Below are 27,239 nucleotides of genomic sequence, written 5' to 3' on the forward strand. Positions count from 1 at the left end.
GATATTTCTTGCAATTTTTTTCCTTCGGGATCAATAAAGAGTTATCTTATCTTAAGCTTGCCTAGTCTGACTAAAAATGAAATATGATCTTAATTCATTAAGTCACAGTTATTGTCACTCCTGTAGAAAGTCTTATAAAAATGTGACAAGCATGTTACTATTTACAGTAGTACCTTGAAACTCAACGTCAATTGGTTCTTGGACTGGCGTTGAGTTTAAAAGGCATTGAGTTTCAAGGTATTTTTTTCCCATAAGGATGTATAAGAAACCTATTAATGCATTTCATGGTCCCATGGAACTGCATATCGTCGTTGTCCGATGAAAAACACGGATCTCCACTTTTTTTTTTACATGTGTTGATTGTGGGTATAAATCTCTGTCTGTCCATAGCAGCGAATATCAAAATGACCAATGAAAAGATGAAAATTCATGCAAGCTCTTTACTGAGTATTTCCATTGGCTGCTAGACCTGTCCATCAAAACCAGCGTATCTTCTCCTTCCTTCCTTCCGGTACTGTTCGAGATATGCGTGATGTTTGATCTATACAGTTTATTCAGGTTATTCAATTGCATGGTTGTAAACATGATTTATATTTGTACACGTAAGTCCCTTTTACATATGAAACCGACGGACTGACGACCTGATGATGATATACTTTTATATCTGTGCTAAATTGTATCTAAGTTGTGAACCATCTGTGGTTTGTTTGCACCGTTACTGTCAGGGGAAAAAGCTTTCTTTTTCCAGAAAAGTTGGGTTTTTGGAAATACGTGTTTTTCATCGGACAGTGACGATATATTTTAGGCACATGTAAAATAATGGGGTTGTTTCTGACACTTATACACTGAAAATAACAGAAATATAATATAAAAACACAAAAGCTGATTCTTACTACAGCTCAGCACCCCGAGCTGTAACACAAGTTTAAAAGTGAAACAGGGAGGGAAATCCAGATAAACACAGATACATATGAAGTTATTCCACACAAATGCAGTTTCGTCTCATATGCACACTTTGATGACGTAGTGACTGTTTATTGTTATTTTAAAATTAAATAAATACATTTTAAAAACACAAACTGAACATGTTGAGTTTAAGGGTACAAATTTCTCGGCGAAGGGCGTGGAGTTTCAAAGATTTTGAATTTAGGACGTTAAGTTACAAGGTACCACTAGGTACCACATTACAAGGTACCACATAATATAAAAACACTGAAATAAAAAGCTGATTCTTACAATTTCTCAGTGCCCTGAGCTGTAACACAAGTTTAAAAGTGAAACAGGGAGGAAAATCCAGATAAACACATACATATGAAGAGTGAATCTGAAGTTATTCCAGGGTACAAATTTCTCGATGAAGTATCTTATATTTTCAGTTCACCAGAGTGTTTAGGAATGCTTAAGCAGTTATTCGTTACTTTCCTGTTTTACTGGGATCAGAACACACTGAGACATTTAACATTTTGAGAAATTCCTTTACTGACAACAAAGGAAATGAGACCAGTGTGTTGACCTTCATAAATTAATCATGAACACAGTAATACATTCACACCTAAAAATGCCCCAAGTTTATGTAATAAAGTTTAATACAACTGTAGCTGAACTGAACCTGCCGTTAAAGTGATGTAGATGTATTGGGTCCTCCTCCACATGTATTGTAAAGAGGATAATTTATAAAGACAATGGGTGGGTGGAACCATATGGAGGGACCATAATTTGTAGATGATTTTGGCATTTTGATGTCAACCAAGTCTTCAAAGCTGGAACAAAGAGGAAAAACCTTTAGTCTAATGAAAGCTTCTGGGGTTTGCTACCTGCTATTGGAATCGTAAACTGAGTTCTAATAAAAGTTCAGCATGATTTTTTTGGGTATCACCTTTCAGGATACAAGGCATCGCTCAAGTACTGAAGTTTTACATGAAATGCCTTTGCCAAGAAGCTCTGTTGTTATCAACACGATAATAATTGCATGACACAGAAAAAAAGCTTGTCATGTCTATGCGTAAACCTAATTTAAAAAATGTGTGGCAAAAAGAAGAGCCCAGAAAAGTGGGCCTAGGAGTTGATGATTGCTTTTAGATTTACATTTACATTTTCGGCATTTGGCAGATGCTCTTAACATTTCCTTACTCTAGTTTAGGTAGACAACAATCTAAGGATACAATTCTTTTTCAAAATAAGATACAATAGAAGATTAGTAAGTGCATGTCATTGCTCATCCTAAGTGCTTAGTAAAGAGGTGGGTCTTTAATCATCAAGACCGTAAGAGACGTTCAAACAGACAGGGGAAGTTCAATCCACCACTTGGGTGCAAGTACAGAAGAGAGTCTTGATGCACGTCTTTCTCGAGTTCTGGGTGGAGGATCAAGACGAGCAAGACTAGTGGCTCAAAGGTTGTGTGGTACAGACCAGGGTTTTATCCCTCCTCTGGATTTTCCAGTCTATTTAGGATTAATAAGAGAAGACTCAGTGCTCGAACGGTGGCCTGAAAAAGGCATTCAGTGCAGTGCTGGCAATTACTGATAAAATGTATATTGTATACACAATAGTTGTTTTTAATACTCAGATTTAAAGTTTTGATATTTTGTGTGAGATTAAGGTCATAAACTACAACATGATTTTTACACCCTTTCATCTTAATGCCATATTTTCCAAGGGTACCAATTAGGGATGCATCGATACCATTTTTTCCCAACCGAGTACAAGTACATGTATTTTAGTACTCGCCGATACCGATACCTATTTAGAATTATGCAATCTGGAGCATTATGGAATAGTGTAGTTTTTAGTGTAAAATAGTGCAGTGGAAGAGTTGCTTGGGTTGCCATCACTAATTGTAAAAAAAAAAACACCGCACAGACATCATTGAGAAAGCTTCTGACAAGCTAACGTAAACGTTCATTAATAAACGCACGTAATTAACGTTGTGCACATCATACATGCGATGCGATTCTGCTGATTGAAATATTTATTTTAAAAGGATAATACAGTCCGATCCCATCTGAGCCGATTCTATCAGCACATACATTCGTGGTTCACCTCGGTAAATCGTAAACGACTCTGAGTCGGCTCCCGTTCTGTGGTAATAACCAGTATAATTAAGCCTGAGCTTTAAAATGTAAGCGAGTCACACAAAATGTTCTGTAGTAGTTGGTGTTTATTTACAACCGCATCATTCATTATAACAGTAAACACGGAGAGATGACTGAGAAAAGAAACTTACGCTGCGCTTAAAATGAGTCGAGTCCTGAATCACTTGTATCGACACTGAACAGAGTATAGTACATAAACACGTCCTATAACAGCGGTCGCTGCTTTTGTAACCGGTTATCTTCGCTGTTAGCTCTATTTTGAATTTTTTTTTTTTTTAAATAACATTAAACGTGCGTGTGAGCGTGGTCAGTGAGAATAATTCAATCTGTCTCCCGTGGGTGAAAAATGAATTGCTTTAGTTTTAGAAGTAAAAAAATCTCGTAATGCCACTCGTAAAGGCACTCGCGCCAACACTGCCGCCCCACAGGTTGAAAATCCCTGCGTTAACGCAGTAACGTGCACTAGGTACAAGGTATCGGATGTTTAGTATCGGAGCCTCGTTTGCGAGTTCGAGTAGGAGTTAATGAGCGCGGTATCGGGCTAATACCCGATACTAGTATCGGTACTCATGCATCTCTAGTACCAATAATTCTGGAGCTGGATGCAAGCATACATATAATACAGTACATATATGTTTTGTCATGTGAAGACAAGCATTAAACAGAGTAGGATGTTACTGTTGAGGTCAGGGCTTTGTGCAGGCCTACAAAAAGAATGTCAAATGGCAGCTGAGGTGACTGGTCTGGAAAAGAACTTAAGAGTTAGACAGTAGAGCATTGAGTAAGGTCAGCTTCTCTGATGAGTTCTATTGTTAGCTTGGACCAACACCTCGATGTCCAATTGTTAGACAGAGACCTGGAGAGGCCCACAAGCCACATCATCTTGCCGCCATGGTTAAATTTGTTGGAGGATTGGTAATGAGCTGGGAGTTGTTTTACAAGACTGTAAAGGATGTGTTAAAAATTAACAATATTTTATGATTATACTTAAAGGACAACTAAAGGTCATATTTTCTTATACTGAAATAACAAAGTATCACAGCTTGTAGAGAGTGTGCAACATGGGTCCTGGTGACCTGGGTTTGATTCCCAGCTCTGGTCACTTTTTTAAGTGTTGCGTGTCATCTTGTGTCTGCATGCATTTCTTCCAGGTAGACTACTTTCTTACCACCTCCCAAAACATGCAGTAGGAAGTATTGCCTACTTTAGATTAGACCTAAGTGTGAGTATGTAAATGTGTGATTGTGTTGCCCTGACATACATACTGTATATCACCATACCAAGATACAGTGTATCACAAAAGTGAGTACACCCCTCACATTTCTGCAAATATTTTATTATATCTTTTCATGGGACAACAGTATAGACATGAAACTTGGATATAACTTAGAGTAGTCAGTGTGCAGCTTGTATAGCAGTGTAGATTTACTGTCTTCTGAAAATAACTCAACACACAGCCATTAATGTCTAAATGGCTGGCAACATAAGTGAGTACACCCCACAGTGAACATGTCCAAATTGTGCCCAAAGTGTCAATATTTTGTGTGACCACCATTATTATCCAGCACTGCCTTAACCCTCCTGGGCATGGAATTCACCAGAGCTGCACAGGTTGCTACTGGAATCCTCTTCCACTCCTCCATGATGACATCACGGAGCTGGTGGATGTTAGACACCTTGAACTCCTCCACCTTCCACTTGAGGATGTGCCACAGGTGCTCAATTGGGTTTAGTCCATCACCTTTACCTTCAGCTTCCTCAGCAAGGCAGTTGTCATCTTGGAGGTTGTGTTTGGGGTCGTTATCCTGTTGGAAAACTGCCATGAGGCCCAGTTTTCGAAGGGAGGGGATCATGCTCTGTTTCAGAATGTCACAGTACATGTTGGAATTCATGTTTCCCTCAATGAACCGCAGCTCCCCAGTGCCAGCAACACTCATGCAGCCCAAGACCATGATGCTACCACCACCATGCTTGACTGTAGGCAAGATACAGTTGTCTTGGTACTTCTCACCAGGGCGCCGCCACACATGCTGGACACCATCTGAGCCAAACAAGTTTATCTTGGTCTCGTCAGACCACAGGGCATTCCAGTAATCCATGTTCTTGGACTGCTTGTCTTCAGCAAACTGTTTGCGGGCTTTCTTGTGCGCCAGCTTCCTTCTGGGATGACGACCATGCAGACCGAGTTGATGCAGTGTGCGGCGTATGGTCTGAGCACTGACAGGCTGATCTCCCACGTCTTCAACCTCTGCAGCAATGCTGGCAGCACTCATGTGTCTATTTTTTAAAGCCAACCTCTGGATATGACGCCGAACACGTGGACTCAACTTCTTTGGTCGACCCTGGCGAAGCCTGTTCCGAGTGGAACCTGTCCTGGAAAACCGCTGTATGACCTTGGCCACCATGCTGTAGCTCAGTTTCAGGGTGTTAGCAATCTTCTTATAGCCCAGGCCATCTTTGTGGAGAGCAACAATTCTATTTCTCACATCCTCAGAGAGTTCTTTGCCATGAGGTGCCATGTTGAATATCCAGTGGCCAGTATGAGAGAATTGTACCCAAAACACCAAATTTAACAGCCCTGCTCCCCATTTACACCTTGGACCTTGACACATGACACCAGGGAGGGACAACGACACATTTGGGCACAATTTGGACATGTTCACTGTGGGGTGTACTCACTTATGTTGCCAGCCATTTAGACATTAATGGCTGTGTGTTGAGTTATTTTCAGAAGACAGTAAATCTACACTGCTATACAAGTTGTACACTGACTACTCTAAGTTATATCCAAGTTTCATGTCTATAGTGTTGTCCCATGAAAAGATATAATGAAATATTTGCAGAAATGTGAGGGGTGTACTCACTTTTGTGATACACTGTATATGTCTGTATCTTGTTTTTACAGTTCTTGGTTTATGAGCTATGCCTTCCATATATGTAACACTGTGGACCCCCTTTGCAGCAGTGTTGTTGGAATTTTTTAAACACCTCATCATTGCTGAAAGGAGAATACTGCACCAAGCAAGTATACAAACCACATAAAAAGATCCATAATGTATACATTACGATCTACACCAATCAGCCATAACATTAAAACCACCTCCTTGTTTCTACACACATTGTCAATTTTTTCGGCTTCACTTACCATATAGGAGCACTTTGTAGTTCTACAATTACTGACTGTAGTCCATCTGTTTCTCTGCATGCAGGACCACTACTAGAGTAGGTATTATTTGGATGGTGGGTCATTCTCAGCACTGCAGTAACACTGACATGGTGGTGGTGTGTTAGTGTGTGTTGTGCTGGTATGAGTGGATCAGACACATCAGCACTGATGGAGTTTTTAAACACCGCAATGTCACTGCTTGACTGAGAATAGTCCACCAACCAAAAATATATCCAGCTAACAGCGCCCTGTGGGTAGTGTCCTGTGACCACTGATGAAGGTCTAGAAGATGACCAACTCAAACAGCAGCAATAGATGAGCGATCGTCTCTGACTTTACATCTACAAGGTGGACCAGCTAGGTAGGAGTGTCTAATAGAGTGGACAGTGAGTGGACACGGTATTTAAAAACTCCAGCAGCGCTGCTGTGTCTGATCCACTCATACATCCCAATGTCATTGTCACGGCAGTGCTGAGAGTGATCCACCACATAAATAATACCTGCTCTGTAGTGGTCCTGTGGGGGTCCTGACCATTGAAGAACAGAGTAAAAGCAGGCTAAAAAAGCATGTAGAGAAATAGATGGACTACAGTCAGTAATTGTAGAACTACAAAGTGCTTCTATATGGTAAGTGGAGCTGATAACATGGACAGTGAGTGTAGAAACAATGAGGTGGATTTAATGTTATGGCTGATCAGAGTATAATGTAATGTAAACTTCGCTTCATGGTGTCACAGACTTGTACCCAAAGATTCAATACACTTATTACAACAGCAGATGGCAGCAAAGCGCCATAGCTGCTTTTAACTTACCAACAACTTTAAAAAGAAGAAGAAGCTTGATGTGAGCGGTTTTTAACAGGAGCGTGGTGTGTTGTAGATGGCGTGTGCTGTTAGAGTGGAATAACTTTACTTTTATTTATATTTTAATTAACTACAATGGCTGTACAACGCCGTGGAAACATTAAAACTCCAGACAATAACACCATAGAGAAAAAAATTAAAAGGTAACATTTATTTTACATCAAAAATAGTAGTGCAAACATTGTCACATTTCACTTCACTTCATTATTATCAATTATTATTATTATTATTATTAGTAGTAGTATTATTAAGACATGTTAGTCAAACATTTTCCTGAAAAAATAAATAAATAAAAAAGAAACATTAATTGCAACTGCTTGTGTAGTAGCCCTTCAGCTCTCTTTATTCCCGGTGTGTAGTTTGGGCTGAGTTTCTGTCTGTCTGTCTGTCTGTCTGTCTGTCTGTCTGTCTGTCTGTCTGTCTGTCTGTCTAGTCAAGTCAACTTTATTTGTATATCGCTTTTTACAATAGACATTGTCTCAAAGCAACTTTACAAAATCCAGGACCAACAGATACAAAAACCCCTGTTGAGCAAGCCGAGGGCGACTGTGGCAAGGAAAAACTCCCTGAAAATTACAGGAAGAAACCTTGAGAGGAACCAGACTCAGCAGGGCCCATCCTTCTTGGGTGGCCTGGAGGATACTTTAAATGAATAAGATTTACACAAATCATACAAACACAGAATTACATGACTTAAAAGTTATAACTAGCAGTAAATAAATAAATAAATAATAATAGAGTTGTTATTCGGTCTAGTCTTCAATAAAGTCCGTAGTGAGTTCTTGTCATTCTTGGTGCAATTACTCCAGACCCGTCACATCCGGCAGGAGCAGCATCGTTGGCACGGCAGTCTCGACTTCAATCCTTAACCTCGGCGGGTAAACAGGTTTCCATCAGAATGCCCTCGGGGTAAAACAACAGAGAATATAGTTAATAATGTACAATGCTAGTTGAGTAAAACATTTTAACAGAGTTTTAGACTCCGGCAGCTCTAATTATTACAGCATAACTAAAAGGGAGAGCGAGCAGGTAACAAGGTCATGAAGGCTTTCATAGGACATCAGCGCCCACTTCCCCCACCGTCATCAAACCTGAGTGATCGGACAAGAGAGGCAGAACGACAGCAACCCAACATCCCTGATCACCACAAGTTTCTATGACCAAGAACCCCCAAGCTCTGCGCCTTTGTCTATACTAATCAAAAGCCTGAGTATCTATCTATCTATCTATCTATCTATCTATCTATCTATCTATCTATCTACCTATCTATCTACCTACCTACCTACCTACCTACCTACCTACCTACCTACCTACCTACCTACCTACCATATCTACTTACCTAACCTATCTATCTAATCGTTCTATCTATTTGAAGTGTGTGGATGTACTGGACACATGTACTTATTTACCCCACTGTGTTATGTTCTCTGTTGCAACATATCCAAGTTCTAATTTAACTAATGTTAAATTGAGGCTTTATTGATTTTCCACCCTTGGTACCAAACTTCAGATGGAGTTGTGTAAATCACACCACCTTTGATGAATAACAGTACTCTCTGATGAATGCCTCTAGGTTTAGTGAATGCCTGGAGATTGCTACAGTTTTCTTTAGTTAGTGCCAACTATAAATCAAGGGAGAAATAATGCACTGGAATATTTAACTTGCTTTGGCTTGGCATCTTAGTGTCTTTGAAAAGAAATTCTACTGCCCAACATAAATGCTCAACCAAACCATGTTTTTATTATTGAGATATTTGACTAATTACTTTTGGACATATGAATATAATTCTTATGTTTGCACATACACTTAATCATGCAGGGCACCCTAAATCTGGTTTCTCTCACATATCTACAGAACTGGCAAGGGTGCCACCCTAATGATGTTTGTTTATTAGGATTTTAACGTCATATTTTACACTTTGGTTACATTCATGACAGGAATGGTAGTTACTCATTACACAAGATTCATCAGTTCACAAGGGTATATCGAACACAGTCCTGGACAATTTAGTGTCTCCAATTCACCTCACTTGCATGTTTTTAGACTGTGGGAGGAAACCAGAGCACCCAGAGGAAACCCACGCAGACATGGGGAGAACATGCAAACTCCACACAGAAAGGACCCGGACTGCCCCACCTGGAGATCGAACCCATGACCTTCTTGCTGTGAGGCGACAGTGCTACCTACTTAGCCACTGTGCCGCCCCCCACCCTAGTGATGAGGTTCATTACCTTTTCCTGAGTCCTGTAAAGCTACGGGTTCAACAGAGAGATGTACACTATATGGCCAAAAAGATCTGGACATCCCTCCTTATGATCAAGTTCATGTGTATTAGTCACACCCATTGACCGATTGCTATCAGGTGTATACAGTTAATTATTTAAATCAAATTATATGTGTTCTACTTTATGATAACAGTTTAGAGAAAGACCAGTGTTGACCCCTGTATACTGTATGTTTAAATAAAGTGCAAAGTAACCATGTTTGTGTGAAGTAACTCTATTGGCCTGACCTTAACCCTACTGACCTTAACCCTACTGACCTTTGGAATGAATAGTACAAAATCTTGAAGCCTGTTAGAGCTGCAAAGGAGGCACTAACATTATTTCACCGCCACGGTTTTGGGATGGGACGTCCATGTATATTTAACCATGTAGTGCAAATTTGTGCATGTGTGTAAGATATTTAGTATATTAAACTTTTATGGCATCTTTTTGGGCAGGGCAAATGCACAAAGACAGGCATCATCATCGTCTAGAAGATATACTATCCTACTGGCACTCACTGGAACATGTGTTGTGTTGATGGGGCTCTGGCTAAACTGGACTGATGATGATGTTGAAACTATGGTCTCCAGAGGGGAAGTTCTCACACAGCCCAGAGTATTCCTGGTCCAGTGCTCGAAAGATTATGAAAACTACAAACGTTTCCCAGGTATAATTATTAAATACATCGCTTATTTATTATTAATGTACAGTACAATACTGCTGGCCATTTATGCTTATGAATATTTACTGTTCTGCAGTACGTTATATTGTATTGTGGGTTTGATTTTAAAGATATATTATTGCCATTTTACCAGTAAGTGTACCCATAATGACAAAGTGAAGCATGGTTTTAAAGCACTTTAAAAAATAATAAAAAATCATAACTGAAACTAGTAACACACATACTTAACTAATCAGAATGTCTTTTGGTCAATCTCAGGCACCTTGTTTAATTTTTTAAGGTTTCTAGATGGAAGATGGTTGAACATGAGTAACAGGACAATGTAACAGGACTAAGTTTTTAACATAGATATAGTAAATACATGAAACACCGCAGCATGGCGTTTACGCTAAAAGCATATAAAAATAATGCATGGTGGCTAAGTGGGTAGCACTGTCGCCTCACAGCAAGAAGGTCCTGGGTTCTATCCCCAGGTGTGGTGGTCCAGGTCCTTTCTGTGTGGAGTTTGCATGTTCTCCCTGTGCCTGCGTGGGTTTCCTCCAGGAGTTCCGGTTTCCTTCCACAGCCCAAAAACATGCAGTCAGGTTAATTGGAGACACTGAATTTCCCTGTAGGTCAGTGGTCCCCAACCACCGGGCCGCACAGAAAGAATAAATAATAAGAGATCGCTAGAAAAGCCGTTTTCACTGCTTCTATTTCGGGTGCTATTGTCTTATTGTCACCCATAGGTGGGATCAGAGTCTCGTTGCAGCGAAATAAAGATCATTTTACATCGTTTGTGAGCAATATTATTCAATTGTCCCTCCCCCACCGGTCCGTGAAATTATACATTATATGAAACAGGTCTGTGGTGCAAAAAAGGTTGGGAAACGCTGCTATAGGTGAATGGACGTGTGTATGTGTGTCATGCAGAGTTACAATATTATCAGATATACAGGGGGAAAAAAGAGAACCTACTTTTGGCCTACTAGTGGTCTTAAGTAGATACAGATAATATACACTGATACAAGTGAATAACACTGATTAACTCTTTATCACGGCACCTGTTAGTGGGTGGGATATATTAGGCAGCAAGTGAACATTTTATCCTCAAAGTTGATGTGTTAGAAGCAGGACAAATGGGTGAGCGTAAGGATTTGAGCGAGTTTGACAAGGGCCAAATTGTGATGGCTAGACGACTAGGTCTGAGCATCTCCAAAACTGCAGCTCTTGTTGGGTGTTCCTGGTCTACTGTGGTCAGGATCTATCAAAAGTGGTCCAAGGAAGGAACAGTAGTAAACTGGCGACAGGGTCATGGGCGGCCAAGGCTCATTGATTCACGTGGGGAGCGAAGGTCCAACAGACGAGCTACTGTAGCTGAAATTGCTGAAGAAGTTAATGCTGGTTCTGATAGAAAGGTGTCAGAATACACAGTGCATCACAGTTTGTTGCGTATGGGGCAGCCAAAGGGGGACCAACACAATATTAGAAAGGTGGTCATTATGTTATGCCTGATCACTGTAAATTTCTGTTGAAAATGTGGCTTGTATAATATTTCCAAATGTTTCAGAAGGATGAAATATGTTAGGATAACAGGACTGAGTGAAAAGCTAGGGACATGATTAAAACATGTTTTTTAACCAGTGTTATAAATTTCTTATGAAAAGTAAATATTAAAAACATAGATGGGATATGCCGTCACCAAACAATGCAAGCAAAAAAAAAAAAAACACTGACATGGTGGTGGTGTGTTAGTGTGTGTTGTGCTGGTATGAGTGGATAAAACACAGCAGCGCTGCTGCAGTTTTTAAACACCTCACTGTCACTGCTGGACTGAGAATAGTCCACCAATCAAAAGCATCCCACCAGCAGCGTCCTGTCACCACTGATGAAGGTCTAGAAGATGACCAACTCAAACAGCAGCAATAGATGAGCGATCGTCTCTGACTTTACGTCTACAAGGTGGACCAACTAGGTAGGAGTGCCTAATAGAGTGGACAGTGAGTGGACACGGTATTTAAAAACTCCAGCAGCGCTGCTGTGTCTGATCCACTCATACCAGCACAACACACACTAACATACCACCAGCATGTCAGTGCTGTGTTGGTCCTGACCATTGAAGAACAGCATGAAAGGTGGCTAACAAAATATGTAGAGAAACAGATGGACTACAGTCAGTAATTGTAGAACTACAAAGTGCTTCTATATGGTAAGTGGAGCTGATAAAATAGTGAGTGTAGAAACCAGGAGGTGGTTTTAATGTTATGGCTGATCAGCGTATATGCTGGGGTGTTTAGTATAAAATCATGTAATAGCAGAAGCATTACTATTCACAGTAAGACACTTTCCACTGGGATCACTTGCTCCAAGTAGCCACTTTACATCATCACAAAAAGCTGGAGGTTACCAGTACCAATTGAGAATAACAATAAGAAGTAATTCTGCCGACCACCACCAAGTGTTTTATAGCTTTTTCAGGGGCCATTTGTTCTATTCGAATGAGATCAAGCATCCAGCAGCTATAGTATCAACCTAAACTAAAGTATGTGGAGGTCAGAGTCCAACAATTCTACTTCACTGAGAGCAGGTTTGAATGAGATGAAAAACGTTCAAACTGTTCTCCAGGGATACAGCCTGCTGCCAGGGAGCTGATGCATGACTGGGTAAGAGTAATACTGAAGCAAAATATTTATACAGTGCACAAATACAGAGTCAAATCTGGGACAAAGGTTTTGTTTATTTGGACAGAAAGTACAGAAACTGGAACTGTTTTGAACTTGTATGGATAGTTTTAGGTTTATTTCTTTTTTTCTCCCCATTTTCCTCCCAATTTAGCGCACTCAATTTTGTCTCCCGCTGCGATACCAGAGATACCAGATTGCATCCGAGGAGAGAGCGTCGCTGTACACGCCTCTTCCGGCACTCTGCACTCTGCACAGGAGTCTTTTCCGCCAATCAGGGTCTTTACACAGCGTATGAAGACCCACCCACCCACACAGGGTCCGGCCCCCACCCTGCAGATACGGTGGCCAATTAGTATCTGCTGCAGGCACTGCCAATTATGGCGCCCAGCCGACCGGTTGCAACACCGAGTTTCGAACCGAGGGGTTCAGAAACTCAGTGCTGGTGTGCTAGCGGAATATCCCGCTGCGCCACCTGGGCGCCCCCCAGTTTTAGGTTGTAGGTTTTTGTATTTTAATTATTTTAGGTCTTTTTTTACATTTTAAAATAAGAATTTTCACTTTCAGATCTTTTTTCACATTATTTATGCATTTTCTCCCTCTTTCTCCCAAATAAGCGTAGCCAATTAGTGTGTGCTCACTTCACTGAACCACTCGTATTCACCCATAATTCATTGGATTCACATGTGAGGCCAGTCTTGTGCTCTGAGAGTCACATGTTAATCTCCCATTCCTCCACTTCTCTACAAACACCTCAGGTTACTAAACAGGGACCTTACACAGTGTCGAAGACCCCACCCATTTTTTCCAGGTCTTCCCTTTTCCCAGCAGACTAGTGGTCAATTGTACCAGCTAGGGCAGCGGTCTCCAACCTTTTTTGCACCACGGATCGGTTTCATATCAGATATAATTTCACGTACCAGTGGGGGCGGGAGGATTTAAAATAGAATAACTATAGAATGGAAAGTCAGTGTGAATTCCGAGCTTTTTCTGAAGCAACGAGACGCTGCTCCCACCTAGTGGTGAGTGGAGACAATAACACCAGAAAAGTTTTGGAAATTGAATTGCTCTTGTAGCGATCTCTAATAATTTGTTGCTTCTGTGCGGCCCGGTAATAAATGACCCACGGACCGGTACCGGTCCGCAGCCCAGTGGTTGGGGACACCAAGCCGACCATTAGCAGAGCTGAGATTCGAAATATGGAAAGTGGGAGCACCTGGAGAAAACTCACACAGACACAGGAAGAACATACAAACTCCACACAGAATGGACTCTGGCCGCCCAGCCAGGGAATTGAACCCAGACCCTTCTTATTGCGGATGTGCAGTTCTACCCACTGCGCCATCGTGGGTCAAACATACAAATGAAAAGTTATATATAATTATATATAATGTTTTTTAATGTCTTTATCTTATTCTTTAGTTATAATTGATAATAGCTGGTGACTTCTCTGTGCCCAGAAAATAGGGCTAGTGGAACTGCACCCATTAGAAAGTACATCCCAAATTGTTACCTTAGGCTGACAGGAAATTTGTGTAATTAGAACTTCCAAAAACAGGTCTTGCATGAATTACAATCTGCTAAAGCATGTGCAGCACTGTTCACAGTCAAGCAAGCTTTACAGTGTAATTATGAAAGAGAGTATTATTGCCTTTCTGACTCATTTTCCTTACTTTTTTACTAGAGTACTTGAACTTCTAGATGCTGAATTTTAAATTTGCTCCACTTGCCGCTTGAGCAGATGAAAAGGTCTTTTCTTCTATACTAAAGCATAAGCTGCTCATGAGTCTATACAATCAGGTTGAATTTATGAGTGACATTGTGCATTCTGCTCCATATGGAACTCATTATCGACCCCGAAATCAAACGGCTCCACACACCCCGAACAAAGGAAGAGCACAAGTTAACGAGAGTTGCTTAGATCTTTGCAGCCTGCATCTTTTCAGCCGCTGTAAATCAGCGTGAGGATGAGAGCTTGAAGGAGAGAACACACCGCTGTGCAAACACCCACCACATGTCAGAAACAGGCCAGGAAATAGGCCAGCAATGCTAATTTGGGGTGTTTACTGTGTACCGTAAAGCTGCCACGTCATTATGTTTTTGTTAATGCTAGAACAATTTGGAACGTCGCTTTCGCTAATGAAAGATAAAAGAGAACCAGACCTCTGCTTCTATTTATTGTTTATTGTTATTAAATGTTAGGATTATGTTTTCAGGCTGCACCCCAACAGAATGTGGACGAGCTGTTTCAGACAGTGTGGTAACCATCGAAGAGGCACAGGTGCTAAAAAGGTGAACTCACATGTACTCCCTCTTACATATGTCCACACATGGTTTAAACACAAAAAACGTTTTCACAGTGGTTGTTGGGACATTTTGCTTATATTTTAAGGTTTCTATGTCATTTATTCTACAAATATTATAATATATTTTGGGATCCGTTTACAGCCTTTAAGATGGTATAAATTCATTTTTCAGTGGAGGGTGGATCAACCTCACATTAATCAAACACTTTATTCATTTATCAACACTTTATTCAGATTCTTGTTAGGAACCTGCCTGGAATCACTGGAGTTACCTATTCACTTGTTACTTCTAGGGGCAATTTCTAGTAGCTAAGCCACCTACTGGAATTATATATTTATATATATATATATATATATATATATATACAGTGTATCACAAAAGTGAGTACACCCCTCACATTTCTGCAGATATTTAAGTATATCTTTTCATGGGACAACACTGACAAAATGACACTTTGACACAATGAAAAGTAGTCTGTGTGCAGCTTATATAACAGTGTAAATTTATTCTTCCCTCAAAATAACTCAATATACAGCCATTAATGTCTAAACCACCGGCAACAAAAGTGAGTACACCCCTTAGTGAAAGTTCCTGAAGTGTCAATATTTTGTGTGGCCACCATTATTTCCCAGAACTGCCTTAACTCTCCTGGGCATGGAGTTTACCAGAGCTTCACAGGTTGCCACTGGAATGCTTTTCCACTCCTCCATGATGACATCACGGAGCTGGCGGATATTCGAGACTTTGCGCTCCTCCACCTTCCGCTTGAGGATGCCCCAAAGATGTTCTATTGGGTTTAGGTCTGGAGACATGCTTGGCCAGTCCATCACCTTTACCCTCAGCCTCTTCAATAAAGCAGTGGTCGTCTTAGAGGTGTGTTTGGGGTCATTATCATGCTGGAACACTGCCCTGCGACCCAGTTTCCGGAGGGAGGGGATCATGCTCTGCTTCAGTATTTCACAGTACATATTGGAGTTCATGTGTCCCTCAATGAAATGTAACTACCCAACACCTGCTGCACTCATGCAGCCCCAGACCATGGCATTCCCACCACCATGCTTGACTGTAGGCATGACACACTTATCTTTGTACTCCTCACCTGATTGCCGCCACACATGCTTGAGACCATCTGAACCAAACAAATTAATCTTGGTCTCATCAGACCATAGGACATGGTTCCAGTAATCCATGTCCTTTGTTGACATGTCTTCAGCAAACTGTTTGCAGGCTTTCTTGTGTAGAGACTTCAGAAGAGGCTTCCTTCTGGGGTGACAGCCATGCAGACCAATTTGATGTAGTGTGCGGCGTATGGTCTGAGCACTGACAGGCTGACCCCCCACCTTTTTAATCTCTGCAGCAATGCTGACAGCACTCCTGCGCCTATCTTTCAAAGACAGCAGTTGGATGTGACGCTGAGCACGTGCACTCAGCTTCTTTGGACGACCAACGCGAGGTCTGTTCTGAGTGGACCCTGCTCTTTTAAAACGCTGGATGATCTTGGCCACTGTGCTGCAGCTCAGTTTCAGGGTGTTGGCAATCTTCTTGTAGCCTTGGCCATCTTCATGTAGCACAACAATTCGACTTTTAAGATCCTCAGAGAGTTCTTTGCCATGAGGTGCCATGTTGGAACTTTCAGTGACCAGTATGAGAGAGTGTGAGAGCTGTACTACTAAATTGAACACACCTGCTCCCTATGCACACCTGAGACCTAGTAACACTAACAAATCACATGACATTTTGGAGGGAAAATGACAAGCAGTGCTCAATTTGGACATTTAGGGGTGTAGTCTCTTAGGGGTGTACTCACTTTTGTTGCCGGTGGTTTAGACATTAATGGCTGTATATTGAGTTATTTTGAGGGAAGAATAAATTTACACTGTTATATAAGCTGCACACAGACTACTTTTCATTGTGTCAAAGTGTCATTTTGTCAGTGTTGTCCCATGAAAAGATATACTTAAATATCTGCAGAAATGTGAGGGGTGTACTCACTTTTGTGATACACTGTATATATATATATATATATATATATATATATATATATATATATATATATATATATATATATACAGTGTATCACAAAAGTGAGTACACCCCTCACATTTCTGCAAATATTTCATTATATCTTTTCATGGGACAACACTATAGACATGAAACTTGGATATAACTTAGAGTAGTCAGTGTACAGCTTGTATAGCAGTGTAGATTTACTGTCTTCTGAAAATAACTCAACACACAGCCATTAATGTCTAAATGGCTGGCAACATAAGTGAGTACACCCCACAGTGAACATGTCCAAATTGTGCCCAAATGTGTCGTTGTCCCTCCCTGGTGTCATGTGTCAAGGTCCCAGGTGTAAATGGGGAGCAGGGCTGTTAAATTTGGTGTTTTGGGTACAATTCTCTCATACTGGCCACTGGATATTCAACATGGCACCTCATGGCAAAGAACTCTCTGAGGATGTGAGAAATAGAATTGTTGCTCTCCACAAAGATGGCCTAGGCTATAAGAAGATTGCTAACACCCTGAAACTGAGCTACAGCATGGTGGCCAAGGTCATACAGCGGTTTTCCAGGACAGGTTCCACTCGGAACAGGCTTCGCCAGGATCGACCAAAGAAGTTGAGTCCACGTGTTCGGCGTCATATCCAGAGGTTGGCTTTAAAAAATAGACACATGAGTGCTGCCAGCATTGCTGCAGAGGTTGAAGACGTGGGAGATCAGCCTGTCAGTGCTCAGACCATACGCCGCACACTGCATCAACTCGGTCTGCATGGTCGTCATCCCAGAAGGAAGCTGACGCACAAGAAAGCCAGCAAACAGTTTGCTGAAGACAAGCAGTCCAAGAACATGGATTACTGGAATGCCCTGTGGTCTGACGAGACCAAGATAAACTTGTTTGGCTCAGATGGTGTCCAGCATGTGTGGCGGCGCCCTGGTGAGAAGTACCAAGACAACTGTATCTTGCCTACAGTCAAGCATGGTGGTGGTAGCATCATGGTCTTGGGCTGCATGAGTGTTGCTGGCACTGGGGAGCTGCAGTTCATTGAGGGAAACATGAATTCCAACATGTACTGTGACATTCTGAAACAGAGCATGATCCCCTCCCTTCGAAAACTGCCTTGCTGAGGAAGCTGAAGGTAAAGGTGATGGACTAAACCCAATTGAGCACCTGTGGCGCATCCTCAAGTGGAAGGTGGAGGAGTTCAAGGTGTCTAACATCCACCAGCTCCGTGATGTCATCATGGAGGAGTGGAAGAGGATTCCAGTAGCAACCTGTGCAGCTCTGGTGAATTCCATGCCCAGGAGGGTTAAGGCAGTGCTGGATAATAATGGTGGTCACACAAAATATTGACACTTTGGGCACAATTTGGACATGTTCACTGTGGGGTGTACTCACTTATGTTGCCAGCCATTTAGACATTAATGGCTGTGTGTTGAGTTATTTTCAGAAGACAGTAAATCTACACTGCTATACAAGTTGTACACTGACTACTCTAAGTTATATCCAAGTTTCATGTCTATAGTGTTGTCCCATGAAAAGATATAATAAAATATTTGCAGAAATGTGAGGGGTGTACTCACTTTTGTGATACACTGTATATATATATATTTTTTTTTATTAATGGGGGGTTGTTGTGCCCAGTGATTTCCGACTCAGACCTGACCAGGATAAAGCAGTGGATTAACATGAAAAGGAAATTAAATAATTGGTGTATTAATCTTTTAGTTTTCTTTAATCTCCAAGCTTTTCTATCATATTGATTTCTTGCTCTGTTAAACCCAATTGCTTCTGTTCTGTGAGTTCCTAATCACAGTTTAGCTTTTATTCATCCCAAATTTTTTGTCTTTTTTATTTTTATTTATTTATTTTTACAAACAGTAAAATCCATGGCATATATTTTTTATTTGTCTTTTTTATTTTTATTTATTTTATTTTTTTTACAAACAGTAAAATCCATGGCAGATTTTTTTTATTTGTCTTTTTTATTTTTATTTTTATTTTTACAAACAGTAAAATCCATGGCAGATTTTTTCATTTGTCTTTTTTTATTTTTATTTATTTCATTTTTTTTTTTACAAACACTAAAATCCATGGCAAATTTTCACATTTTTTTGTCTTTATTTTTATTTTATTTATTTACTTTTTACAAAGAGCAAAATCCATGGCAGAATTTTTAAATGATTTTTCTCTATCTTTTTTTTTAAAATAATTGTAATGATTGCAATTTATTCACCGAGGCGGTTCCATAGTGAGGCTGGGGTGAGAAACCAAAAGAATGCTGATATCACTTCAGCAAAAATCAGGATCGGACTGAGCAATTTGGCATTACGACTTCAGAGAGAAGCAAGTGTGCACACAAAGGAGCGGTTGAAAATGAAAGAAAGAAACCATTATATATAAATGGGAACTTCTTTCTGGAGTGAATCAATGCTTATGAGGCACAGATGATCCCACACTACTGTGCCCCATCTGCCAGCCAAAATAGGCAACTCGGAGGGACACGACTAATAACACTTGATACCCATTCTGAATACATTTCTGACCTGATCTACTTCAGAGCTGCCCTGTTAATGAAAATGTTAAAATAAAATGAAATAATAAAAATGTTAATAAAAAATCCTTACACACCCGTTAGCTGAACACTAACCAAGATTTTCTAGGACCATGGTATAAATATTTATTAATGTTATCATGTTGACTCGTACACATTGTATAATGTTGCTTTTTGTAATTGCAGGTTAGCAGAGAGAGGGCTGGCACTTGCTGGTTCTGAAGGAGGAGTAAGTAAATTGTAGACATTTTTAGGACTGTTCATTAATTCTTTTTTTTATTTGACTACGTTAATGTAGTTATGAAAGCACATATCTAAAATGTACACAAGAGGGCGGTATGCAACCAGACCATTGGTTTAAAACGATTTTTAAACTTCAGTCCCTGAGTGTAACATTTATCAGTATCTGATGGTTATAGAAAGAGGTCAGACTGTATTTAATACTAATGTATACAATCTTCTGTAGTACTGTTATCTGTTACTGTTACACCTTTATGAAACACAAGATCCAGGCCCTAAAGTATATAGCTGATACTTATATAGCTGACCTACAGTCCTACAGTTTCTTCTGTTCCATCAGCGATAAAGGGAAAAAAGGAACTCAATGGAAATTAAGAAATCATTTTCTGATCCCAACAGCCTGCATCTTTAAATCACAAAGTTTTCTTGCCAGCTTTGGCATTATTGCCACGAGAGTCAGTAGAAGAACAATAATAAAAAGTAAAGGTTTCTGACATGTTATTTTGACCCACAGCACAGCTTCCAAAGCTCTTCCAGAAGTGTTACCATCACTGTCTTTGCTATCTGTATTGTGCATCACAGATGCCACTCAGCTTTCCAGGAGGCTTATGGTTTAAGACAGTAACCCAGCCTTGCTCCCTTATCATGTGCAGAATGTTTTTATGAAGTGTGACCACCTCGAACCGGGGTGGAGCAGTGCCGTGCGTTGGAGATGAAGCCAGACTCATTGAGAATCATTAATATGGTGTTGAGCGAGCAGGGAATCCCACAGCTGCCATCCGCCCGTCTGCCGAGCTTCTGTCGCAGACTTGATGTGCACAGAGGTAGACAGTAAACACTACAGCCAGACCCCCTGCGTTTTAATTTTGTCTGCAGTACTTTTACGCCTCAGGGGGAGGATGTCTTTTCTGATTATATTGGTCCAACAGAGTGTATTAATCCTGCTAGAGTGACGTTTCTAATAATTTAAATTGTTTTTTGTGTAGGCGTCCATCCTGGATCTCCACTCCGGAGCTCTCTCAATGGGACAGAAGTTTGTTAATATCTACAGGTGAGCAAAGGAGTCAGAGTTACTAAACAGAGACGAAAAGTTGGCGAGTCACGTCAGTTCACCTGGAACTCGCTGCTCAAACTGCTACTAAGTTAAAGTTTCAAATACAGCTGTAAGGGATGTGCGTCATGGTACTCTTGGCTCGATGGGTAGCACTGTTCCCTGACAGCAAGAAGGTCCTGGGTTCAATTCCCAGGTGGAGTGGTTCAGGTCCTTTCTGTGTGGAGTTTGCATGTTCTTCCCATGTCTGTGTGGGTTTCCTCTGGGAGCTCCGGTTTCCTCCCACAGTCCAAAGACGTGCAAGTGAGGGAAATTGGAGATACAAAATTGTCCATGACTGTGTTTGACATTAAAAACTTGAACTGAAGAATCCTGTGTAACGAGTAACTACCTGTCCTGTCATTAATGTAACTAAAGTGTGTAAAGCATGACGTTAAAATCCTTATATATGTAAATACTGTATATATACATATATATACTGTATATACAGTGTATCACAAAAGTGAGTACACCCCTCACATTTCTGCAGATATTTAAGTATATCTTTTCATGGGACAACACTGACAAAATGACACTTTGACACAACGAAAAGTAGTCTGTGTGCAGCTTATATAACAGTGTAAATTTATTCTTCCCTCAAAATAACTCAATATACAGCCATTAATGTCTAAACCACCGGCAACAAAAGTGAGTACACCCCTTAGTGAAAGTTCCTGAAGTGTCAATATTTTGTGTGGCCACCATTATTTCCCAGAACTGCCTTCACTCTCCTGGGCATGGAGTTTACCAGAGCTTCACAGATTGCCACTGGAATGCTTTTCCACTCCTCCATGACGACATCACGGAGCTGGCGGATATTCGAGACTTTGCGCTCCTCCACCTTCCGCTTGAGGATGTCCCAAAGATGTTCTATTGGGTTTAGGTCTGGAGACATGCTTGGCCAGTCCATCACCTTTACCCTCAGCCTCTTCAATAAAGCAGTGGTCGTCTTAGAGGTGTGTTTGGGGTCATTATCATGCTGGAACACTGCCCTGCGACCCAGTTTCCGGAGGGAGGGGATCATGCTCTGCTTCAGTATTTCACAGTACATATTGGAGTTCATGTGTCCCTCAATGAAATGTAACTCCCCAACACCTGCTGCACTCATGCAGCCCCAGACCATGGCATTCCCACCACCATGCTTGACTGTAGGCATGACACACTTATCTTTGTACTCCTCACCTGATTGCCGCCACACATGCTTGAGACCATCTGAACCAAACAAATTAATCTTGGTCTCAACAGACCATAGGACATGGTTCCAGTAATCCATGTCCTTTGTTGACATGTCTTCAGCAAACTGTTTGCGGGCTTTCTTGTGTAGAGACTTCAGAAGAGGCTTCCTTCTGGGGTGACAGCCATGCAGACCAACTTGATGTAGTGTGCGGCGTATGGTCTGAGCACTGACAGGCTGACCCCCCACCTTTTCAATCTCTGCAGCAATGCTGACAGCACTCCTGCGCCTATCTTTCAAAGACAGCAGTTGGATGTGACGCTGAGCACGTGCACTCAGCTTCTTTGGACGACCAACGCGAGGTCTGTTCTGAGTGGACCCTGCTCTTTTAAAACGCTGGATGATCTTGGCCACTGTGCTGCAGCTCAGTTTCAGGGTGTTGGCAATCTTCTTGTAGCCTTGGCCATCTTCATGTAGCGCAACAATTCGTCTTTTAAGATCCTCAGAGAGTTCTTTGCCATGAGGTGCCATGTTGGAACTTTCAGTGACCAGTATGAGAGAGTGTGAGAGCTGTACTACTAAATTGAACACACCTGCTCCCTATGCACACCTGAGACCTAGTAACACTAACGAGTCACATGACATTTTGGAGGGAAAATGACAAGCAGTGCTTAATTTGGACATTTAGGGGTGTAGTCTCTTAGGGGTGTACTCACTTTTGTTGCCGGTGGTTTAGACATTAATGGCTGTATATTGAGTTATTTTGAGGGAAGAATAAATTTACACTGTTATATAAGCTGCACACAGACTACTTTTCATTGTGTCAAAGTGTCATTTTGTCAGTGTTTTCCCATGAAAAGATATACTTAAATATCTGCAGAAATGTGAGGGGTGTACTCACTTTTGTGATACACTGTATATGTATATATATACATATATACAGTATATACACGTATATATGTGTATATATATATGTATATATATATATATATATACACACCGATCAGCCATAACATTAAAACCACCTCCTTGTTTCTACACTCACTGTCCATTTTATCAGCTCCACTTACCATATAGAAGCATTTTGTAGTTCTACAATTACTGACTGTAGTCCATCTGTTTCTCTTCATGCTTTGTTAGCCCCCTTTCATGCTGTTCTTCAATGGACAGGACCACTACAGAGCAGGTATTTTTTGGGTGCTGGATCATTCTCAGCACTGCAGTGACACTGACATGGTGGTGGTGTGTTAGTGTGTGTTGTGCTGGTATGAGTGGATAAGACACAGCAGCGCTGCTGGAGTTTTTAAACACCTCACTGTCACTGCTGGACTGAGAATAGTCCACCAACCAAAAATATCCAGCCAAGAGCGCCCCGTGGGCAGCGTCCTGTGACCACTGATGAAGGTCTAGAAGATGACCAACTCAAACAGCAGCAATAGATGAGCGATCGTCTCTGACTTTACATCTACAAGGTGGACCAACTAGGTAGGAGTGTCTAATAGAGTGGACAGTGAGTGGACACGGTATTTAAAAACTCCAGCAGCGCTGCTGTGTCTGATCCACTCATACCAGGACAACACACACTAACACACCACCACCATGTCAGTGTCACTGCAGTGCTGAGAATGATCCACCACCTAAATAATACCTGCTCTGCAGTAGTCCTGTGGGGGTCCTGACCATTGAAGAACAGGGTGAAAGCAGGTTAAACAGTATGTAGAGAAATAGATGGACTACAGTCAGTAATTGTAGAACTACAAAGTGCTTCTATATGGTAAGAGGAGCTGATCAAATGAAAAGTGAGTTTTTTTAATGCTATGGCTGATCAGTGTACTTTTATATAATGTTTTTTTAAACCCATGTGCTTTCCTTTTTTGCAGATATTTTAATGATGAAATAAGTGATGTATTCAGTGAGGAGGATTTTATGCTGTATAGGTAAAACATGTTTCACTTTTAATGATCATATATAATAAATTATCCTTTAAATAAAAAAACTCATAAACATATCCTGCTCTTACTCCCCAATTAGGACAGTGCGGGAACGCATTCAGAAGGTGATCGCAGAAACATTCGGGCTAGACGTTACCAAGCTGCACCTCACCAAGCCGACGTTCTTTTCCCGCATCAACAGCACCAGTGCCAAGACCACTCATGACGAGTACTGGCATCCGCATATCGACAAGGTATCTCTCGCACAGACACATTAACTGCCTTAAAAACCCTCTACGCCGACACATCTACTCATTTAATTTTAGCCGATACCAAATGCTCTGCAAATGAGAGGCCCTGATTTATCTATGCTTTGCAAATATCTTGGTTGGTTTACAAATACTGGGGACACACAGCTCAGCTTTTAAGCACTTTTCAACCTAATGTGTTGTGTGTTTTATCAAGAAGAATAATAGTATGTAGAGATGTAGAAATATCAGACCCCCAGTTAATTATTAGCATCTTTTTAGTGGGAAATCTTAATGGTTTATAAAAAAAAAATTATTTTTTAAAAAATTAAACAAAATATTTCTACAACCTCAAATCAGAAAAAGTTGGGACAGCAGGAAAAATGCAAATAATAAAAAAAACACAGAGTTTCTTTCATTTACTTTGACTTTTATTTTATTGTAGACAGGATGAACCTGAGATATTTCATGTTTTGTCTGGTCTACTTTATTTCATTTATTAATAAACATACATTCCCGCAACACATTCCAAAAAAAGTTGGGACAGTAAAGCATTTACCACTTTGTAATGTTGCCATTCCTTTTTTATTTTGTCCCATTCTTCCTGCAAACACGTCTTAAGATGTGCAACAGTACGGGGTCGTCGTTATTGCATTTTTTGTTTCAAAATTCTCCACACATTCTCTATTGGGGACAGGTCAGGACTGCAGGCAGGCCAGTCCAGTACCCGTACCCTGTTCTTCTGCAGCCATGACTTTGTAATGTGTGCAGCATGTGGTTTTGCATCGTCTTGTTGAAAAATGCCTGGAAAAAGATGAATCACATCATTATTTAGTTTTTTCACCTGATTACTAGCCCTAAACTGCTCCCGTCCCAACTTTTTTTGGAATGTGGGGCAGGTCTGAAATAGAGGAATGGATGTTTATTAATAAATTACATGAAGTTGAGCAGACAAAACATGAAATATCTTGAGTTCAAACTGACTGCAATCAAATAAAAGTCAAAGTAAATGTAAGGAACACTGTTTTTATTTTATTTGTATTTTCCATACGGTCCCAACTTTTTCTAATTTGGGGTAAAACATCACGATAGAGCAGTATACAGTCAAATCTGATTAATTTACTGAGACAAACAGCTTACTTATGAACTATTTACAGTTGGTTGAGCTGTAAGTAATTTTAGGAATGAACTAAAATCCTTTTTTGTGCTGTAGTGCTTGAGATCCGACTTTTTTGGAGGAGCATCAAACTAGATAAAATCATATTTTCATCTGTGCATATAGTTCAGATTCACCTTGTCTGAGTCTGAATCTGCTAGGATTGTAGAAGTATGCCTTGCATAGGATTTATAGAGGACTGACTCCTTCAAGCTTAATAAAACTCTGTGTTGTCAGGATTTCACAACAGACGACGTAGTGTTTATTCTGTCTGTCTAAGTTCTTTTAAAGCACGTATTCCAAACTCTGGATGCCATTTGTTGTCATTGTGCCTGTAATATTTGCCTTCCTATAGGTGCGACTGTGCTACTGCATGTGAACAACCCCCCCCCTGCAATGCATCAAGTTCAGATAAACACCCCCACCATGCACTCACACGTAATTGCTAAGCAATACAGCGATACCGGGGTAATTATCTACATGAGCACCTTTATGAATATCAGTTTTGACAAGACGGTGGTGATTAGTACCTGTACTGTGACCTGAGGGTAATTTTGAAAACATAGACTGGCTGTAGTCACTGATTCTCGCAACAGTGCGGCTGTTGGTATTGTTGCCTATTAATGTCACGTAGAACTGTAGAAGTAGGAATTGGACTCGGTGAGAATGGAAAATATGTGGATATGTGGGGTTTGAACTTTTTGGCATGTTTCGCCTCTGTCTGTCTGGCTTTTCTCTGAGGACTCTGGGTTTTACTCCCACCTCGCAAAAACATGTCATTAGGTAGACAGTAGGTAATGCTTTGCTATGTGTTTGTGCCCTGTCCGTGGTGTATTCTTACCTTGCACCCACTGGTTATGATCAGGATGATCAGGTCATTGTTCAAGCCCCATATTTGTCAGGTTGCCACTGTTGGACCCCTAAACAAGGTCCCTAAACTTATACCACCAACAAACTCTAAGAGATCCACCCTACCATAAAAACAATGGGAACAAATTATCTACACAAGATGCCGCATAGGACACACAAAACTCACCCATACCTGCCTGCTAAAAGGAGACCAGGCCCCCACTCACCCTCTCTGTGGATCGAGACACATTCTCTATTCATGCCAAAAGATGAACACGACCAAGGCAAGGCAAGGCAAGTTTATTTGTATAGCACCTTTCATACACATTGGCAATTCAAAGTGCTTTACATAAGGAAAAAAAATTTATTAAAAGCATTAAAACATTCCTGAGATCTAGAACCTCAAAGACTTCTTGCAAACATTTAGTTACAATTAAGAGAACATGAAATTCAAATAAGAGAGATAAAAAATTAAGAACAAAGGAAAAATAAAAGAAAATATAGTAAAATATACCCTACAATTTAGGCAATATGAAATTAAAACGAGAGATAAGCAATTAAAAACATGAAAACTAAAAGAAAATATAGTAAAATATACCCTACAATTTAGAGAATATGAAATTAAAACAAGACTAAAAGAAATATAAAAATTTTGAACTCAATCATAGGCACAAGAAAAAAGAAAAGTTTAGACCTGAACCAATTAAGGACTGTTCCGGAAAGTCCAACCCAGTTTTCCAACCTGTCCAGCAGTATTCTATGATCTACAGTGTCAAACGCAGCACTAAGATCCAGTAAAACCAGAACTGATATTTTACCCGAGTCAGTATTCAGCCGTAGATCATTTAACACTTTTATGAGAGCCGTTTCAGTGCTGTGGTGAGGTCGAAAGCCTGACTGAATAACAAAATTCTACCATACAAACAACTACAAGGAAATCTTCACCTTAGTACCCCCC

The 27,239-nt window shown here is 40.6% G+C and overlaps 1 protein-coding gene across 1 annotated transcript in view; it reads left to right on the forward strand.

Moving 5' to 3' along the window:
* Positions 1–7,130: 7,130 nt before the first annotated feature.
* uts2r2 (urotensin-2 receptor 2) overlaps positions 7,131–27,239 on the forward strand; it is a 46,452-nt gene continuing 26,343 nt past the window's right edge. Inside the window, exons 1-7 of the mRNA XM_063003765.1 lie at positions 7,131–7,264; positions 9,845–10,056; positions 14,948–15,023; positions 19,780–19,822; positions 20,820–20,884; positions 23,978–24,034; positions 24,129–24,282. Coding sequence (XP_062859835.1) covers positions 7,197–7,264; positions 9,845–10,056; positions 14,948–15,023; positions 19,780–19,822; positions 20,820–20,884; positions 23,978–24,034; positions 24,129–24,282 — 675 coding nt within the window. The 5' untranslated portion in view covers positions 7,131–7,196. The remainder of the gene's footprint in view (positions 7,265–9,844; positions 10,057–14,947; positions 15,024–19,779; positions 19,823–20,819; positions 20,885–23,977; positions 24,035–24,128; positions 24,283–27,239) is intronic.

The sequence above is a fragment of the Trichomycterus rosablanca genome, chromosome 10 (genome assembly GCF_030014385.1).
Source record: "Trichomycterus rosablanca isolate fTriRos1 chromosome 10, fTriRos1.hap1, whole genome shotgun sequence".
NCBI classification, from domain to species: domain Eukaryota; kingdom Metazoa; phylum Chordata; class Actinopteri; order Siluriformes; family Trichomycteridae; genus Trichomycterus; species Trichomycterus rosablanca.